This window comes from Phyllostomus hastatus, unplaced genomic scaffold (assembly GCF_019186645.2).
Source record: "Phyllostomus hastatus isolate PE091 unplaced genomic scaffold, TTU_PhHast_1.1 phas_contig_551, whole genome shotgun sequence".
Taxonomy (NCBI): Eukaryota; Metazoa; Chordata; class Mammalia; order Chiroptera; family Phyllostomidae; genus Phyllostomus; species Phyllostomus hastatus.
Window position 1 is genome coordinate 7,107,942 of NW_025333909.1, and position 19,621 is coordinate 7,127,562.

General features: G+C 38.3%; 1 protein-coding gene across 1 annotated transcript in view; it reads left to right on the forward strand.

Annotated features, from left to right (window-relative positions):
- Positions 1–19,621, forward strand: part of SH3BGRL (SH3 domain binding glutamate rich protein like) — a 55,920-nt gene extending 36,299 nt beyond the window's left edge. Inside the window, exons 2-4 of the mRNA XM_045847544.1 lie at positions 11,120–11,305; positions 16,029–16,109; positions 17,948–19,621. Of these exons, the coding sequence (XP_045703500.1) occupies positions 11,120–11,305; positions 16,029–16,109; positions 17,948–17,980 (300 nt within the window). The 3' untranslated portion in view covers positions 17,981–19,621. The remainder of the gene's footprint in view (positions 1–11,119; positions 11,306–16,028; positions 16,110–17,947) is intronic.

Genomic DNA, 19,621 nt, shown 5'->3' on the forward strand with positions numbered 1-19,621 from the left:
ATTCGTCACAATAAACAATACACTAAAACACTGCATCATCTCTTCAGGCACATGATTTTTACTGCTTTGCATTATTTACTTAAAGTAGGAATCCAGAAGTAAAATTACTTGATTTTTTTTATGTGAATGTTTTCATGGTCTGATTTTATTTGACTTTAACTGAATAAACAACCTTCAGAATTGCCAAGGGACTTGATAATGCTGATTGAAATTCTATTATCATTGGAGAGAAGGACAGTACCTTACCTACTCTGAATCACAGAGGCTTGGTAGTATAAAGTAGAAGAAATTATCTTCTCTTTATGGTTATGGACCAGATGTCAGGGTGTTGTTCTATCCTGGAGTTCAAATGAGGACAAAGAATCCCCTCAGGAATTTTCCTTAGTACAGAATGATGTCACTTACATGGATATTTTTCTTGTTTGTAGTGTAGGACAGCGCCTTCCCTACAATGAGGTAGAGGCTATTCACCTGAGATGTTTCTGAATTTTACATTTCCTTCTGTAAAGGAGCATATTGAACCTAACACATTTATTCAGATGCAATGCCCTGTTGTTCAACGTGTCCACTTTAGCAGCACATTTCCCAGTAGCCTTCTTGCAGTGGAAAAGGAAAAGAAGAAATAAGCAGAGCCAATATTATACACAGTAGCCTAGCTTATATTTGTCGCCCAGTTAACTTGAGTAAGAACAGATGAATTGCGTATTATTTTCTTGTGATTCAAGGACTGATAGGTTGGAGTCGGTGGTTACAGCCCTTTAAAAAAAAGTATCTGTTGTGAGCTGGAGAATTTAGCTACCGTATTTGGTTCTCATATGCCTGCCCTGCGACCTCACATCAGCCTCTGGGAGGATTTGTGTGTTTTTGCTTATCCTTACATGGGAAAGCTGCCTGGAAAATATGTGTGACCAGAATTAGAAGCCCTGCAGTGTTTTCAGGAAGTAGGGCTTTAAGGGAAAGCTGTAGTTTCTGAGATGAAGTTTGCTTACTGCCAGAATCTTTTTCATAGAGAGGTAGTGATTTGGAGAGCACCTTGGCTGACTATAAAATTACCAGATTTTATATCTTTTCATATATCAAGCAAATTCTCTTCTATTATGACAGAGTTCTAAAGGGAATTAAAATCTGTATAGAAACTCATTGTATTGAGTTGATAATAATAATGATCAGTGCAAGGAGGTGGAGGCTGGAATGAACTTGTTTAGTTTTCAATTCCTAGTGCAACCTTAGTATGACTTTTTTTGGAAGAGAAGGTCCATATGTGTTAGAGCAGCACCTGTCACAAAAGTTTAGTTTTGATAGTGGATTATAAAAGTTAGTATGATTTGTTTCAAGGAAAACTTTTCCTTTAAGGGGTCTCCCAAAACTACCAGAAGAGACTAAAGTAACTGTTACCCTACTTCTGCCTTAGCTCTCATTCCCTGTTGCCACCTATGGTGAGAAGTCACTGACTCTTCTGTGGAAGCAAAAATGTCCTCACCCTGGCTGGCGTAGCTCAGTGGATTGAGCGCGGGCTGGGAACCAAAGTGTCGCAGGTTCGATTCCCAGCCAGGGCACATGCCTGGGTTGCAGGCCATGACCCCCAGCAACCGCACATGGATGTTTCTCTCTCTCTCTCTCTCTCTATCTCCCTCCCTTCCCTCTCTAAAAATAAATAAATGAAATATTTTTTAAAAAAATAAAAAAAAAGTCCTCACCTTCACAGTTCATTTGTCCAAATATATTCCAGTTTTAAATGGGAATGCAACTTTTTTATTCCGGTAAAGGCAATGGAATTCTTATGAATCACTGCTTCTTCACTGTAACTTCTTCTTACCCAAACTTAAAGTTCCAGGAAGCTTTTATTGCTGGTTGGCATGTTTCTCTATTTCACTAACACAGAACCTCAGAGTAGGAAAGAATGGAAGGGATCATCCAGGAAAATCTACCTTGTATATAAAAACCTTTGAAATAATCAACAGGTTTTCTTGCTCTTACTTTAGGGTGAATTTTGGAATTAAGAATGATACAAAAGAATTCTCAGCCATGTATGCACTAGAGGAGCCATCATTAAGTTGACAGTCTAATTAGCATGAGATAACAAACGTGGAGTGCATTACTCTGCAGTGTTGAAGAGGTGCTTTTCACTCTGACAGATCTTGGGCAAGTGCGAGCTTTCGAGAAAGATCCTAATCCCACTTGAGCATTTGTTTCTTTATGTGTGAATCTGGAATGAAAATAGTAACAGCTGCCTCGAAAGATTATTGTGACAGTTAAATAAGATAAGCATGTAAAGGGCTTAATACAGTACCCAGCCCATGGAAAGCACTTAGTAAATAATAATTATTATATTATGCTGTACAGTGAGATTACATTTAGTGCAATGCAGGGAGGTATCTGGGAAATATGAAATTCTGCAGTCCATTGTTAGCAGGCCCTAAGGTTGGGTTTGTGTGTCCCTTTATTTCCCCTTATTAGTGTAGCCCTAATCCATCTACTTCCCTGCAGCGGAAAGACGCCAGACTTTGATTAAGAACTGGCTGGCTGGATTCCATCCCTTAAATTATCTGCTAGTATGGAATTTATAATCCTATAATTATGATTTATAAATTCTTTGAGACCCAAAATAATACCTCTGTTTTATTTTATTTTTATTTGTATCAGGATCAGAACAATGGCCTTGAGGCCCAGTGGGTACTGAGCAACTGCATCCTTGATTGAGTGGTAGCCCCTAACATTGCCTACACAAGGGTTCAAGATGAATCCTTTCCTAGCAGCAGAGATTCTTAGAGTTGGAACTGGGTATTCCAGTCACTTTTTGTTCTTAATGATGTGGATATTGCTTAAATTGTGTACATACATACTCATTTGAATGATAATAGAAGCAAAAGCATAGTTTGGTCACTAGAATTTAGAATTATGTAGTAAGAACACATTGAAAAGTGGTATTAGTCTTTATAAGAGGTTGTCAACCGTATACAAAACTTCTTATGGAAAGTCCATATAAAATATCATGAAGCGGGACAGGGAAAAGTAGTGGAACAAACAAGCTTTCAAGTTAGGGACACTGAGGTTTGAATGCTGGCCCTGCCACTCACTAGCTTTGAGACTTTGTGTAAATTACTTAACCTCTTTGAGCCTCAGTATTCTAATCTGTAAAATAGTGGTGATAACATCTATTTTACAGGGTTGTTATGAATATTAAATGATATTAATTGACCATAAAGGTGTGGGTTTACTTCCGGGCTCTCTAGTCTGTTCCATAGGTCTACATGTCTGTTCTTGTGCAAGAACCAGGCTGTTTCTATAAATGGTAGCTACAATTGGCATGACTAATTAGAATATCTGCCTCCTAGTCTTCTCTGAACACAGCCACAACTTGAAATTTCTGTGAATTTGGGAATAATTACTGAGTATCTTCTGATACCCCAAAGTGTCTCTCTATGCTGGATGAACCCAAAGCTTCCGTGAAACCAGAAACTAATGCTTGTGAAACTTTTGAACTTTAGTCCTACAGGGGTGTCCAACCTTTTGCTGTCTCTAGGCCACACTGGAAGAAGAGTTGTCTTGGGCCACATGTTAAATACATTGTGACACATCATCACAAAAATCTTATCAGGTTTTAAGTAAATGTATGATTTTGTGTTGGGCTGCATTCACAGCCACCCTGAGCCACATGCGGGTTGGACACCCCTGTATGGTTGGCTTAATGTAGCTGCTGTGCTACCATGGATGTGCTAGCAGTGAGATGTTCTTTTGGGTTTTGGAGATTTCTGAGGGTTCTATTTTCTAATCAACTTTGTTCTAGGATTCCCAAGGGATATTTTATAGAATAAAGACTTACCTTGCTAGTTGGGGATGGAAAAGAGTCTGTGTGCAAATAGTAATTCTAAACAGTTATCTCCCTGCACTCAAATCTTGGGTAAATGGAAGTACATAGGCATATTGAAAATAACACAGTTATCAGTACTTCAAGAGTGGCAAAAATAGCCGATGTTGAAAAGGTGGCTAAGGCATAACTAAAACTCACTAATGGATAGAGTTTTCTCCAATCTATTGCGGAGAACCCATCAATCTAATTTAGTGCACAGCATATTTAATACAGGGAATTTCTTTTGAAGATAGATTTCTGGTTAATAGTTCATCTTTGAGCATTCCAGCCCAGTCACCTTCAAAGACTGATGTACATTACTTTTGAATAAGCTCTCATAAGCTGCTGATTATAGCCACTTTTCTCAAACTGTCCTAGAAAGTATTGTCAGATTTCCAGTATGCTGCAAGAGATTTCAAAAGAGCACTTCGCTTCCTTTATATGGCTGGACTTACTTTCTTGCAGCTTTATTGACGTATAATTGACTTATTTACTTCCTTCTAAAACATAAAGTGTGGAAAGTGGAAAAAATAGTCACTTTTTCCGTGGAGAAACCTGGAAGAGACCATCTTAATGGAGTAATGAAGGTTAACACCACAATTAATATCATGTTGATATCATGTATCCCTGTTATTTTATGTGAAAGACACTTCTTTGCAATAGTCCCAGAATTCCCTAGCTCCAATCTAATCATTGGAAAAAACATCATACAAACCTGAATTGAGGAACATTCTACAAAGTACCTGCTGGCCAGTACTCCTCCAAACCGTCAAAATCATGGGAAAGACGAAAAGTCTGAGAAACTCACAGACCAGAAGAGACTAAGGAGACATGACCAAATGTAATGTGGTATCTTGAAAAGGATATCTGGAAGGGAGCTTGAAATCAAAAAAGGACATTAGTGGGGAAACTAGTGCAATTCCAATAGTGTGGAGTTTAATTACCAGTGGTGTACCAATTTCCACTGTGAGGTAAGATTATAACAACAGAGGAGACAGAATGACAGCTCTCTGGAAATGTTCTGTACTATAGCTGCAGATTTTCTGCAGATCCAAAACTTTTCCAAAATTCAAGTTTATTAAAATAAAAAAAAAACAAAAACCATTTTTGGTGGGGCTCAATTTAAAACAACATTTTGATCAATCAGTATTAGCTACTTTATGTCCAGCCGGAAGGTGAAAGCACTATCCAGAGACATAGGCAAAAGGCGTGGCCTATACTTTCAGGTGTTTATCAACTAACTAATTGAAGAGATGAGAATTTGATGCGTGAAGAGATGAGCAAGCATTGGTATTACATGTATTTGACTAAGCCCTAAAGTTGGTAGCACAGACTGTACAGACAGTACAGACCCCACTGCTGAAGTGGCCAACAAAGAGGCTTCTGAGAGGGGGTGAACTTGGATGAGTGGTTAGAATGGCATCAGTGATGAGAGGGGAGACTTACAGTTGAGGGGAACAGAGACAAAGTTCGAAGTCTTGAGTAGGATAGACTCAGGAGACAGTAAAGGCAACCTCATCTGATCTGGGAGAGAAAGGGGAACGCATATCCATAGAAATGTAGCTAGAGTAGGGCCTTTTTGCGCAACCTTGAGATTAAGCCTTTGGGTGGGATGGAAATTGGCTACAGGAATCCAGTGTAACAGCAGTAGGGTTGCAGTTTATGTGTCAGTTGTGTGGCTTTTAACCCTTGGTCAAATCTATGTCTATCATTTATTAACCTGCTAACACTACTCTCGACACGTACATTTGATAACATTATATAGGGATGAAGGTCACCTGCAAAAAGTAAAGGTAAAGTCATGCTCGTATTCTGGATTAAAAGGGCTTTTCTTGACTAAAGGGTATGTCAGTTTTGAATAACCTCATCTAAAAGCCTTTTCTTATCTGCAGCTTTCCTCTGTCCATACTTTTCCAGAGTTAGAAGGAACTTTAGCCCTTTTGTCTGTTACTGACTCAATTAATGCTTGTTTATACTACCAGGTGAGCAGTGCATTATATTCTGATCATTTGTTCCTTAGAAAGATTGTTGGACTTTTTTTGTGTGTGTGATAGGTACACTGCTGATTTAAAAAAAAAATAAAGACTGGGAAGTGTCTGATGCTTTTGTACTTTCTTGCCTGTTTCTTTGTAAATTTAAAGTACAGAAATCAATACCCTCCACAGCAACCTTGCCCACTGAGAACTATTAGGTGGCTGACTTCTTCACAAAGGGAAAGCATAGGCTGCATTGTTCTCCATGCAGTTAATGAGAAACAAGAAGCCTCATCCATTTTCTTCTGCATACACACTATGCACAAACAAGTTCACAAATTGGTGGATTTAGGAATTCATTGGGGTCAACTAGGAATTCACATTAAATAAATAGGGCTATCTGGAAGACAACATAAGAAATCTCAGTTTTGTTGTCTTTTTAGTCAATGTTATATGGTTTAGAAGGAAATCTTCCACACATGTCAGTCATGTCTCCCCAGCTAGAAATGGGGAATTCCAGTATGGACTGCATATAGTGAAACAGAATAGGGCTTTGCAGTCCGATTTAGATTTGTGATTTGGTGCAGGCAAGCAAAAGTGATGACTTCGTAGGCAGGTCCCCTAACCTACGTGAGCCTCGATTTCCTTTGTTGTAAAATGGGGAGCGCCATACTATAACCTTTCAGAATTGTGTAAATAGCCTCACAAAAAGTTTGCTACTCAGGAAGCACTCAGCAAGTGTTAGTCTTCCTTTCTCTTTATCTTGTGCAAAACTGAACCCAGTACTAACATATAATGAAGTTTGGAAATTTCCTCTTGGATTATCCAGGGAGGCCATTCCTGCTGCTTTTTCATGTGATCTTGCTAAAGTTTAGGTAGGACCAATGATGGGTGAAATTCTAAGGCAGACGAACTCTACTGTCTTCCTTACCTGTGTCTCTCTAGGCCGTTGCTTCCTCCCCTCCAAACGTGCACACTGCTTGACCTTTCTATGAAGGCCAAGGTAGTGAATCAGTAATATTAGGGTTTAAGGCATCAGAGGACAGAATTTTAAGGTAGGATGGTGTTCCCAGAGCTCCATATTTCACAGCCCCCTGTGTGTATATAGAAAGCCATCTCTGAAGAAATGGGAAGGACACTAAAGTTACTTCTAACTCTAAAGGAAAAAGGTATGGGCAGATAAAAGTGCCAGATAACAAAAGGGTGTATAGATGAGGTTATTTAGGACTATTGCATTTATTTAAGAAAAACTTTTTTAACCCAGAAAATGGACATGACTGTATTTTCTTTACTGTGACCACATTAAGACATAGCTATTTTTGAGAAACTACCATTATTATCTAATTTCTCCTCTTTGAATACCAGGCTCTGCTTTTGAAATTACTTGGGCCTTAACATCTCTTTTGATGCAGTTAGAATTGCAACTAAAGCTTTGGCTAGTGTGGCTCGGTGGCTTGAGTTGCGGCCTGCGCACCAAAGAGTCACCATTCGATTTCAAGTCAGGGAGCATGCCTGGGTTGCTGGCCAGATGAGATCCCCAGTAGGGGGCGCGTGAGAGGCAACCACACATTAATGTTTCTCACGCTTTCTCCTTCCGTCCCCCTCTCTAAAAATAAATAAAATCTTAAAAAAAAAAAAAGAATTGCAACCAAGCAGGAAATGATAACAGTAGATTCTTTTTGCTTTTGGCAGCAAGAAAATAGCAAAACTTAGATTGTGTTCTTTTGCTGCCACATTTTAGAACATCTATCAGGAGACAATTCTAGGGAGGTGTAGGTAGATAGAGGTCGGAGAACAATGAAAACAATTCTTTTATTGTTCACACTATTATAGATGTCCCCCATCCCACCCCCACCTCTGCCCTCTCCACCCTGCCCCTGCACCCTACCCTGCCCCTGCACCCCACCCTGACCTTTTAAAGAAAATTCTTAGTAGTCATCTTAACCCAGATTTGTTGCAGACTTGCTGGTAAAGGGCTGTGAATTGTAAGTTTTACATGGCTGATTGTGATCAAAGCATTTTTCAAACTATTGCAAAACAGACAAGTTGAAAACAAGTGCCTCTTGCTGTGGTTATTCCATTGGATTAAGCAATAGGAAGCCAGTGGCTTCCAGACTCCTGACAGTATTCATTTAAAAACACACAGAGATGGCTTTGGGCACAAAAGGGCTACGCAGGGGCCACACCGCAGTGAGCCGATGCCAAACAGACTAACTGCGGATGCAGATTTGATTTTCCTTTTAGATAGATTTTGTAAGTAGATTAGAACAAGAACAAAAAGGCAGATTTAAATGCTATTTATTCACTCTCCTTTACCCCACTGTTAAATCCTTAGGCACAGACTAGGCAAAAACAGGCTTATTATTTTCCTGTAAAGTAGAGTAGCTCTTCTTAGGGGTTAGTGTTTGAAATAAACAGAACCAATGGGAGCAAATCTATGTATCTGAACTTGTCATTGCAGAAGTTGACTAGGTAACACACTATAACCTGTGGAAAATGACAAAATGCATACCCATACACTTATTTATTCATTAAAAGGCCTTAAGGATGTAAGAATTTAGTCATAGAAATTGTGAACATCCATTTAGAATGTTTCCAATTTTGTTTTGTACTAGTAATACCTTCATTGCTCTAGTGCAATATGCTATTGCGTTTGCTCAGTTTTCGCAGGTGGCCAGTTATGTTCAACTTTACATCATCCTTTCACTAAAACCAAACGTTGAATTCATGGATGTAGTATGTAGCATTTGTGCTATCATTATTAAGCTTTGTCTAAGTGGCATAAATAATAGCAATGAGTGCTTGCTCTCCCTTCTGTATTTTGCCCTCACAGGCTTTGACATTCAGTAGGCCCTTCTTACCTAACTACTTTGTATGGATAACTGTCTTGGATTCATATTTAAACACCATGTTGTAACTGGATTTTTTTAAAGATTTTATTTTATTTTTAGAGAGATGGGAAGAGAAGGAAAAAGAGAGAGTGGAAGAAGAAAGAGGGAGAGAACCATCCATGTGTAGTGGTCTCTCACGCGCCCCCTACTGGGGACCTGGACCACAACCCAGGCATGTGCCCTGACTGAGAATTGAACCCAAGACCCTTTCGGTTCACAGGCTGGCACTCAGTCCACTGAGCCACACCAGCCAGGGAGAGCTTTTTAATTTATGTTTAATCCTTACCACTAGGTTGTAATCCTGTGTGAGGATTTCTGCTATTTTTCTTCAGATGTTTTAGAGAACCTCAAATAAAATTTTTACACATGTAACAGGCACCCAAGAAACAGTGTTGAAATGACTACTAAATATAATTTTGGGTAATCCTTTAGATTTCAGTGCACTATAGTTGGAACCACTTAGCAGTGTTCATGAAAGCATCAGGTGAGACAGTGTGCCAGAGGTTAATTATAAAACAAGACGAAAACCCCACCTGCATTAAATGTTTTATGGTAGACTCACACTTTCATGAAAAAGACTCTTGTTTTCCCATTTGAAGCATAATGACAAGTTTCATTCTTCTTTTGACATTTGAACATTTTTACTGGCCTGTTCTAAAGCACATACCTTGTCAGCTTCCTTCCTTTAAAAGAAACACACAAGGAATTTACTGAGGCTGGAGAGTAGCTGTTTTCCTCCAGACAGCAGTTTCTCAGTAGCTCTGCTTTGTGTCTTTGGAGGGAAAGATACCTGGAATTTACAACCCTAACATGTCGACAGAAATAACTTATCAATAACCTTTTAACACCAAAATATTTTTCCTGTAGGAAATACAAATTATATTCCTTTGTGAACTCTTATAACACCCATCCCTAATTATTCAGTCACATGTATGTTATATTTAGGACTGAAATTTTGATTTCATAAGATAATAAGGAAATAAAAATTATCTTGTTGCAAATTGTGCTGGTAACTGATCTTTAAAGAAGGGCATTCTATCCTCTGATCTAAAGAGCCTATGCAAATTTCAGTTCTTATTGGGAGAAATTGAGAATTTTTTTCTTTGGGGTTACATGATGAGAGAGAAAATTACTTGCACACAATCCCAAGCAAGATAGGACAAAAATACAACCTATGTGTATGCATATGTGTCTTGGAGGGTGTAAGTCCAGAGAGGACATAACTGTGTGGAAGTTTTTTATTAGCATTTTTATTTCCATTGGGAGGGCTGCTTCTTTTGAGTTTATGCTTCTGATGATGCTACTCTATGTGTCATTTTAGTGTAACTCCATGAGGAAATGTGTGATTATGCTTTGTATCTTATAAATGTTAAGTAAGAGTTTCAAATTTGGATAAATTATCATAGATGTGTGAATGAAGGTTCTCAAAAAATGCATATTAGAAGAGAAGCCTAACCTAAAGTATTAATTTTAGTATTTTAAAACTCTCCTCTAGGTATGATTTGGAGACATAAAAATGTATTAATCTCTACCTGTTAACCTAGCTAAGGAAGTGGCACAGATGGACGTGAAAGATACTTAGCAACACATATTAAGGACTAAAAAGTGGTACAAGTATATTCCAAACATACCGTATTTTGCCATGTATAATGCACATTTTTTTGTCCACATATTTGAGGGAAAACTAAGGATGCACATTATAGATGGGTTGTACTAATTCTGTATCTATATAAATTTTTTATTATTTTATTTATGCTTATGTTTTAAAAATGTAAATCTAGAAAGCAATAACAATATCCATGTTCAAAAATAAGTGCTAAAATTTCTTTATAATACAAAAAAAGTTATCTAAATAGAAATAAATAATGAATTAAAAAAATTAAAACGAAAGATTGTTTTCCTGAAAGTTTGGGCTAAAAACATGGGTGCACATTATACATGGCAAAATAGAGGAAAGATTCATTTCTGTTCACTACATGATGCTTGTTAAGACAGCTAGTAGACTTTGTTTGTGAAGACTTTCAATAGGAGCTGAAACTAAGAAAAGCCTGTAAGTAATCAGAAAACAAATAAATCCTCACACTATTCATACTGTGGAGGTAACTGCATTTTAGGTTATTGATATGTATCAGCCTTACTTTTTCATCATTAGATGTGGGAATTTTCAATGCAAAAAAAGCAAAAGGTTGACAAAAGCATCTGTGGTCCGAGAGCTCTTCAATCCACCTGAGACATTGTTAACAGCAAAATAACAGACGGAAAATCATGTATCTTCTGTGAAACTGCAAATCTTCACCCTGGTCTACGTTTATTTAGGCTAGTTCACAAACACTGACTTCTTTTGAATTTGAAAATAATGGAAGCTCTTTGTTCAACAATACACTTTCTTGTCCTTTGGGTCCTAGATTAAGAAGAAACAGCAAGATGTGCTTGGTTTTTTAGAAGCTAACAAAATAGGATTTGAAGAAAAAGATATTGCTGCCAATGAAGAAAATCGCAAGTGGATGAGAGAAAATGTACCTGAGAACAGTCGACCAGCCACAGGATACCCCCTGCCGCCTCAGATTTTCAATGAAAGCCAGTACCGTGGGGTAAGGAATCCACTGACATTCTTCCGATTTTTTCGTTTGGTTGGTTTTGAAAGGGATTGCCTGAAATCCATCCTATCCATGTCAGCCCCTTGCCCAGACCTGCACACAGTCATTTCTCCTGTTCATTCTCTCCATCTGTCCTAGACAGCTGAGATATTTCCCCTAGACAGGAAGGCAAATGAATGAGTCATCCACCAAAAATTATCTGCAGATGCCTAAGCACAGACCTTGGGCATATAGCTTTAAATTTCTTCATCTGAATTCCAACTACAGCAATTATAGGATTGTTTCTGGTATGTCCATGAAGGAGTCTTCGAAAAGAGGTCAGCCATTTGACTTATTTAGATTCACGTTAGTTACCAAAAAAGAGGAATGTCTAATTTGCTGCTTGAAGCTAGTAATACTTTTATTCTGCTATCATTAATGAATGTTGTTAAAATTTTAATTTAGCTCATTGGACTTATGTAAGGCACGGGGGGGGGGGATTATTTTTGCCTTGTGACTGGTGCTTTCAGGTTTTCCATCTCATTTAGTCTTCATTTAAACCATTGAGTATTTTCCTTCATTCTTTCTTCGCTGTCTATTTAAGTACCATTTGCAGTTTATGGCCATTCTATGCACAGTGGCAAGTACAAATATAAATAAAACACAGCTGCTTCTCTTAAGGAGCTGGTTAGGAGTGGGGTGGGGGAAGAGTCATACATACCTAAAACAATCAGAGAGTGGTTATATAGTCATCAAACAGAAAGCATAGGTAAGAGCTATCAGAATTTCCAGTAAAGAATTGTTCGCATTGCTCTATTCTCAGAATTAGCATGACCGAGGAACAAATGTTTTCAGAGCCAGCCAGCCAAATCTTCCAGCTCATAGGTTTATATGGGAGTGAGATGGACACTTTTTGGTGGGGATCTTTTCACGTACCAATTCAAAGCATCTAAGAGACAGGTATAGCAAATTTGAGGAGTTCACTGGCACAAAGGTTTGTGTGTGAATTGAATTTGTCAGTTCTAAGGAGGGGAGCCTGAAAATTTCATCTGTTGCTACAGACACACCAACGCGTAAAGATGTTCTCTGCAGATAAGGAAAAGGCAATTACGCTGTCCATTTAGATAGTGCAACCTCCTTTCCTCTATACTTGAAATTTCTGAAAATTGGTGAATCGGAGGGGTTGGAAGAGGCCTCAGTTCATACAGTCCAACCTAAACCAGCATATATTGTCTTAACCTCTGTCTCTTGTAAAGAAGACATTTGAATTTGTTTGACTTTAGAAAACAAACACATTTTGGAGTATAAGGGTAACTTTGAGAAAGTGTATTTGTTTGGTTTGTTTCTCCTTTGGAAACCACACTGCAAGGGAATGGACTATGGAAATTAAGCAAGTAGCACTAAGAAATGGGAAAATGGAAAGGAAGGGGTAGGAGGTCAGGCTCAACCACACAAATAAACATTGTGTGTTTGCTGTGGCAGGCACTGAGTTAGGAGTTCAATAACAATAAGAATGAAGATTTGTCCCTATACAGGAACTTAGAAGAATATATAGCAACCATTCATATAAGACATATTACATGTCGGCTACTGTGCTACATGTTTTATGTACATTTTGTCACAGTCAGTTCTCATGCTAATCTCATGAGGTAGGTATAGTTATTCTCCCTTTAAATAGATGAATTGAGGCCTAGAAGAGTTTAACTGACTTCCTAATCACACAATTAATAAGTGCTGCACCTAGAATTTAAACCTAGATTTCTCTTACTCTGAAGCTATTACTCTATTAAATCACTGCATTATTCATTTCCCCGCTTACTCAAAGTTCCCATTTTCATTCTGTTCCAGCTCCATGATGTATTGTGGGGCGGGGGGGGGGGGGGTCTGACTTCAGCAAATGACATTTCCTAATCTCCATTGCCTGGTGGCTACCTATTAGGTTTGGCTGATAATAGGGCATACTGGTTGGAAGAGTAGAGGACAGCAGGAGAGGAAAGGCAAAGAATGCCCCTCCTTTCTATCTGGAAGGTCCATGACAATGGTCGAATCTCCTTTACGGTAGTGGCTCTACCAGGTACCCCAGTTCCTGGGTCCTGTAATACCATCTTCTCCACCTTCTCCTTCTGCCCTAGATCTGGTAGCAGCTTCCTGCCGTTACTAATCTCTGGGTTGCCTCACCATCACTTGTCTGACTTTCAGTTTTTCCATCTTTTGTAAGTAAGCTCTTAATATGAAATTCCCCATTTAAACTCTCTCAAGGCTCCTCCATCTTGGCACTACTGACATCCTCAGATGGACAATTCTTTGTTGTGGGCAGCTGCCCTGTGCGCGATAGGATGTTTAGCAGCACCCCTGGATTCTATCTTGGAATATCAGTAGGACTCTCACAGTGGTGGAGAACCAAACATATCTCCAGACTTTGCCAGATGTTCCTGTGGGAAAAATTACCTCCTGTTGAGAAACACTCAACTATGGTGGCTGAGGTTCTTATTTCCAGACTGAAATGTGACAGAAACAACTACCCTCCTTACACATGTGAGACTCTGATATAGATGACGCAAAATTTATAATGTAATGCTTGTTCCAAAAGACCTTATGCTAGGTATATGAAGAAGTAAAAACACATTTCCATGAAATGGCAAATAATATGATACCACTGTATAGTAGAATACATTGTGGATTAATGTTATTGGAATCCCAGAGGCATAACTAAATTATCTTTATTTTTTTCCCAAGAGAATTCCTATTTCAGAAGCAGACTATGTCACAGTCTGTTTTGTTTACTCTTGTATTCTTATCACCAAGAACAATGACTGGAATGTAGTAGTTGCTCAATACATATTTGTGGATTTAACTATTTAATCTGGCTTAATTGAGAAACTAATCTTTTCTCTCAGAATCACAAACCTGATTGTGTTTGCTGAGTCCAAGGCCAATAAAAGATCATATATTTTGATAATAAAACACTTGAAAGAAAGACAAGAGTCCCTTGCCTAGTACTGTCCCCACCCCCTCCCACGTCTGGTTGCTTTTTATTCATCAGGGTATGCAAGAACTTTTTCTATTTTTTAATTGTTCACATTTTAAAAATCAGATTTCAATAAAGCGGAGGGCATTTTTTCTTTCACATGGATTTAAAGGCTGACATGTATTGTTTTTGTTGTTTTACTATTAGTAAGAAATGTCTCTTCTATGACTGTTGGATTTTTGAAACTAGCATTTTGAGGTTACTTCCAAGTGGTTGAGTATAGACATGATCTATACTGTTTGTTTACCTGGAGGAGCTTATAGGCCCCGTGTCTCAGTATGGAGCTGGTATCAAGATCCAATTAGTTTTACTTTTGATCAGTGAGCTGAAAGAGTATGCGAGGCTACTTGTATATGCTTCCGTGTTGCTTAGGGGTTATTCCTTTGTCAGCATCTAGGGTACACAAAAAGATACTTTGTGTGGATACTTGTGGAGACTTCAGTGACCATAAACAATTCTGACTCTGTTAAAAAGAATCTGTAAATAAGAGAGAAATTCTGATGTTTCTTGGGGTGTGGTCACCAATAGTTTGAGAGGCTCTAAAATTCATACCTCCAGCTCCTCCGGGTGTGAGCAAATTATGAGTGCTTTCTACCTGTAATTAAATCTGATTTTATTATAGCAAATGTTACAGTTATCTATTCAAATTCACTGAGAGCACTTGAGTTTGAAAACTGGTTGCTAAATTGCTGGCTAAATTTTATCTGATTCAAATTTATCTAAAACTTTATCTAAATCTGTCTGTTTTAAATCAAACAAACTAAAGCCAGGTATATATAGACCATGGTTGTGTTTTCAAAGCAGGTGGGCTATTGATTATGTCATAATCAAATTTAAGCAATTCTGCTTGTTACTTTTGGAGCCTACTTAATGGCTTAGATCGGGGGTGTCAGACTCATTTTCATCGGGGCCACATCAGCCTCGAAGTTGCCTTCCAAGGGCCAGATGTAACTTTAGAACTGGATAAATGTCAACTACTCTTTAACTAGAGGCAAGGAGCTCAGCGCTGCCACAGGGTAGAAACAAGGTGCTGGGCCAGATAAAACAAGGTGGAGAGGGCTGGATTCAGCCCGGGGGGCCTTGTGTGTGCCACCTGTGTCTTAGAGGATAACAGTGGAAAGAAAGCCCAAACAACTTTAGTCACGTGAGGCTTTTTTTGACTCCCTGGATAGAAGCCTTTTAGTAACGCTTGCTCTTCTGGTCATAGTTCATGAAAATCACATTGTCTTCCTCCAAACGCGGCACAGATTTACTATTCTTATGGCCTCAGCTATATCTACCTAATATCTGGGCTACCATGGGTTCTGAGGACACCTTTATTTTAATAACAATGGAAGAGAAATAATGGGAAACTGGAACAACAAATGCCTGCCAGACCATGCAACCTCTTACTGGCAAATAGTTGGCTGCCTTGGGCTGTGGAGAAAGCTGCTTGTCCAGAGACATATTTTAATTCTATGTGATATGGAATAAGCCATGTTGCAGTTTCTGCCCCACAGAACCGTGTATCTCTTAACGGACATTAAATGAGATCCAATAAGCCTTGTCTCTTCGTTATCCTTTCTGAACTTCTAGCATTATGGAACTTAGTGAGACTGCTGCTACCAAGGAGGTTGACTAGTCAAGCTATTTTGAATAAATGTCCTTGTTTTCTTTCGTTTATTTGATTGCATATTGCTAATTTTTTTTTTGCCTTTTCCCCCCACCAAGGACTATGATGCCTTCTTTGAAGCCAGAGAAAATAATGCAGTGTATGCCTTTTTAGGCTTGACAGCCCCACCTGGTTCAAAGGTATGATTTTCCTGCTTTATAGGCCACTTTATTTCTGCTAAGTTTTTAAATCAGTAAGATTTCCACCTTTATTAAGTACTCATGTTAAGCCAGAGGTCTTGCAATATAACAAAGAAAATTTCCCTGGACTGCATGCACTTCACCCCTAGTAGGACAGTCAGATCCACATAATGAAATACGTATGTGAGTAAGAGGTAAATACAGTGACTTCTCCATCAAGCTATTAAAGGCAGCAAATTTCTGATTGACCCATTCGCAAATAGGTGGTAAGTATTTTAAAGACTCTGTTATTCTAGCTGTCTTTTACGGTTCTACATTAACATAAAGCATCTTAGTTCATAGTTATCTTCTCGGGCAGCCATTTATCGTCTTTGCGTGAGGCAAATGTTACAGTCATCTATTCAAATTCACTGAGAGCATTTGAGTTTCAAAACTGGTTGCTAAATTGCTGGCTAAATTTGGGGCTTTTTCTCTGCCAACAACAAATTAATTTTTCAAGTGGCGGTGTTCCCATGGAGACCGCATAAAGAAAAGAATCGAAAATTAAATTGCCGGTATAATGAAATGTCTCAGAGCCATGGACTTTAAATGCTTCTTTGGCTTTTACCACAGGTCTTCACCACATTGGCTGGCTTGATCAGAATATGTCCCCTGTTCTATCAGTTTACATTTTGCCATTAGGAACTGATTTTATGTTAAACAGTTTCATTGAATTCCATCCCCTTCTCCAGTTTGAGAGTCTATGTTATTGTCCGTGTTCTCACTACAAACCATTTACTAGCATGGTTATCTGACTCATTGTGAAATTCCGTTTCCTCACCAAACTTTCTTAAAATTGCTTATCTTAGGCTTCTGTGTAATTTAAGTCATAAGAAATGTTAGGTAAGGCATTTTTTATTTAAACAAGTTAGTAAAACCCATGTTAAGTCATTGATGTCAGTACAAATTTAGGAAGTATGAAAGGAACAGTAGTCTGTTTCCTGTGACAATGACAGCCTCTCCTTCAAGTAATAGTAGGAGGCCTTAAACAAAAACTCAGTAAACAACTAGAACAGGAACAGAATCACAGAAATGGAGATCACACGGAACGTTATCAGCGGGGAGGCGGAGAGGGAAGAATGTGGGGGGAGGTACAGGGAATAAGCAGCATAATTGGTAGGTACAAAACAGACAGGGGCGGGTAAGTTAAGAATACTTTGGGAGCCCTGGCTGATGTGGCTCAGTGGATTGAGCGCTGGACTGCGGACCATAGAGTCACTGGTTCAATTCCCAGTCAGAGCACATGCCTGGGTTATGGGCCAGGTCCCCAGTAGGGGACATGTGAGAGGCTTAACCATTTGATGTTTCCCTCCTTCTCTTTCTCCCTCCCTTCCCCTCTCTCTAAAAATAAATAAAATCTTTAATAAAAAGGATAGTACGTGAAATGGAGAAGCCAAAGAACTTATATGTACAATCCATGGACATGAACTGAGTGGGGGGGAATGCAGGTGGGAGGGGGTGTGAAGGTGGAGAAAAATGGGGGGGATGGGACAGCTGTAATGGCATAATCAATAAAATATACCTAAAAAATGTAGGAAGCCTTCATTCCTTTTGCACACAAGCACAACAGTAAGGCAGTTGATCTGATAACTGGAACAGCTACTAAGTAACTACCGAGCAGTATAGTATGTAGTTGCATAGGATGATTCATGTCCCATGAAGGACAGTCATTTCCGAGGGCCACTTTCTGCTTTTCACTATTCTTAGTACTTTAAGCTAATATAGTCCAACCAAAATACATATGGGTGTCTGCTTTGTGATATTTAAATCTAACTGTGTTGTTTGTTTTTTCATTTCAGGAAGCAGAAGCTCAGGCAAAGCAGCAAGCATGAACCTTAAACATTCTGCCTTAAGCATCCTGGAAAAGGAGTCTCCATTGTTTTTTATAAAATAGCAGAATTATCTTGGCTTCAAAAGAAATAGGCTAGTGTTGAAATAATAGATTAGTTGGTGTTTTTGCATGCAAACAATCAAAATGAATACATAATTAAATGTGAATGTTATGATGAGGAGAATGCCAGATGAACGTAAAATTTTAAGTAGCTGTCATGGAATAGTTTTGTTATCTGCCAAGGCATTTTATATACTGCAATGATTTTAAAAAGCAAACACTTGTGTACTTTGTTGGTATTATTATCGCAGCTTAAGTATATCTGTAGCTCTACATTGAAGAATTTAAAAAGGAGAGAGAAAGAATCTGTCTTTTGTTTCCAAATTGCCTCATTAATTTTAGTGAACAAAAACATGTACCTTTTTGATGTGACGTTATTGTGACTAAACCGTAGTTGCGGGTAATGTTTATGATATGGCAGACATTGTAATTTCCTATAGTAATTATAACATTCCCATTCTTTTGTAGTTGAAACTTCTGTGTACTGAACCACAGGTTTTCTAGACTTCTAAATGTAGCCTTTCATTGCATATTTCAGTGATCAGAACAGATGACCCCCCCCCACACACACACACACACAACAGACACATTCAGTTTACAAGTTTCTTGCTTAACTACACAGGTATGCTATGATGCAATCATGTTTCAAAGTTGCTTGGCCCAGGGTGCTTATGTATGTTACAGGAGTGGGATGGTAAGTATGTTTCAAGTGGCACCCTTTTGTAAGGACCTCAGACTTTTAATTAACTGTTATAAAATCGGTTTGCATCCATTGTCCAAGACTATTTTGGAGAGGTCTTTGCCAAAAGTATCTTAGTGGTTTCCCCCTTTTAAAGCAAATTGTGATCACAAGTGCCAATGTCTCTCAGATATTTGATCTTTTCATTTCAACATGGCCATATACTGTATGAATACATTAATCTAAGTATAGAGAATATTTTTAATGCCTCTATTCCAGCGAATAGTGCAAGTATCAGAGAAAAAGATCATTTTTTAAAAATGTTAATTCTAAAACCTTCTAAGAAGACAGGAAATATCATGGCCTTAATCACTCACCCAGACGATATGCATATTGTACTTTAGTTCCACACTACTTTATTAATAAAACACCTTTTTAAATTACATTATCATATCATATTTGATGTATTCAAGCCTGTGCTCTTTGGTAAAATCAGCACATAATGAAGACATGGCTTTGATTACTGAGATTGAAACTCGACATGATGCTTTAAAATAAATTCTGTACTTTTAGGAAATATAAGTTATGTGTTCCTGGGGATTCTAAAGAGTTTACTAGTAATTTTAGATGTGTACTGAACGTTGTTTTCAGAGAGTCGGGAAGGATAAAGGAGATAACAAATAAAACAATTTAAATGGAATTTCTAAATTTTCTGTTTAGGGTCCTGAATTTTGCAATATACACTGAAGTCAAAGAAATATTCCATTGTTTTGTGTACAAAAATATGCTCTGGAGAACTCTAGAGAAAACAGGGTGCTTTGTAATAGATTCTGGAAAAATGTGTAAAAAATTGGTCAATATTTTTTCCTGAGCTTTATTAAATGCTGATGATGCTACTTGCAA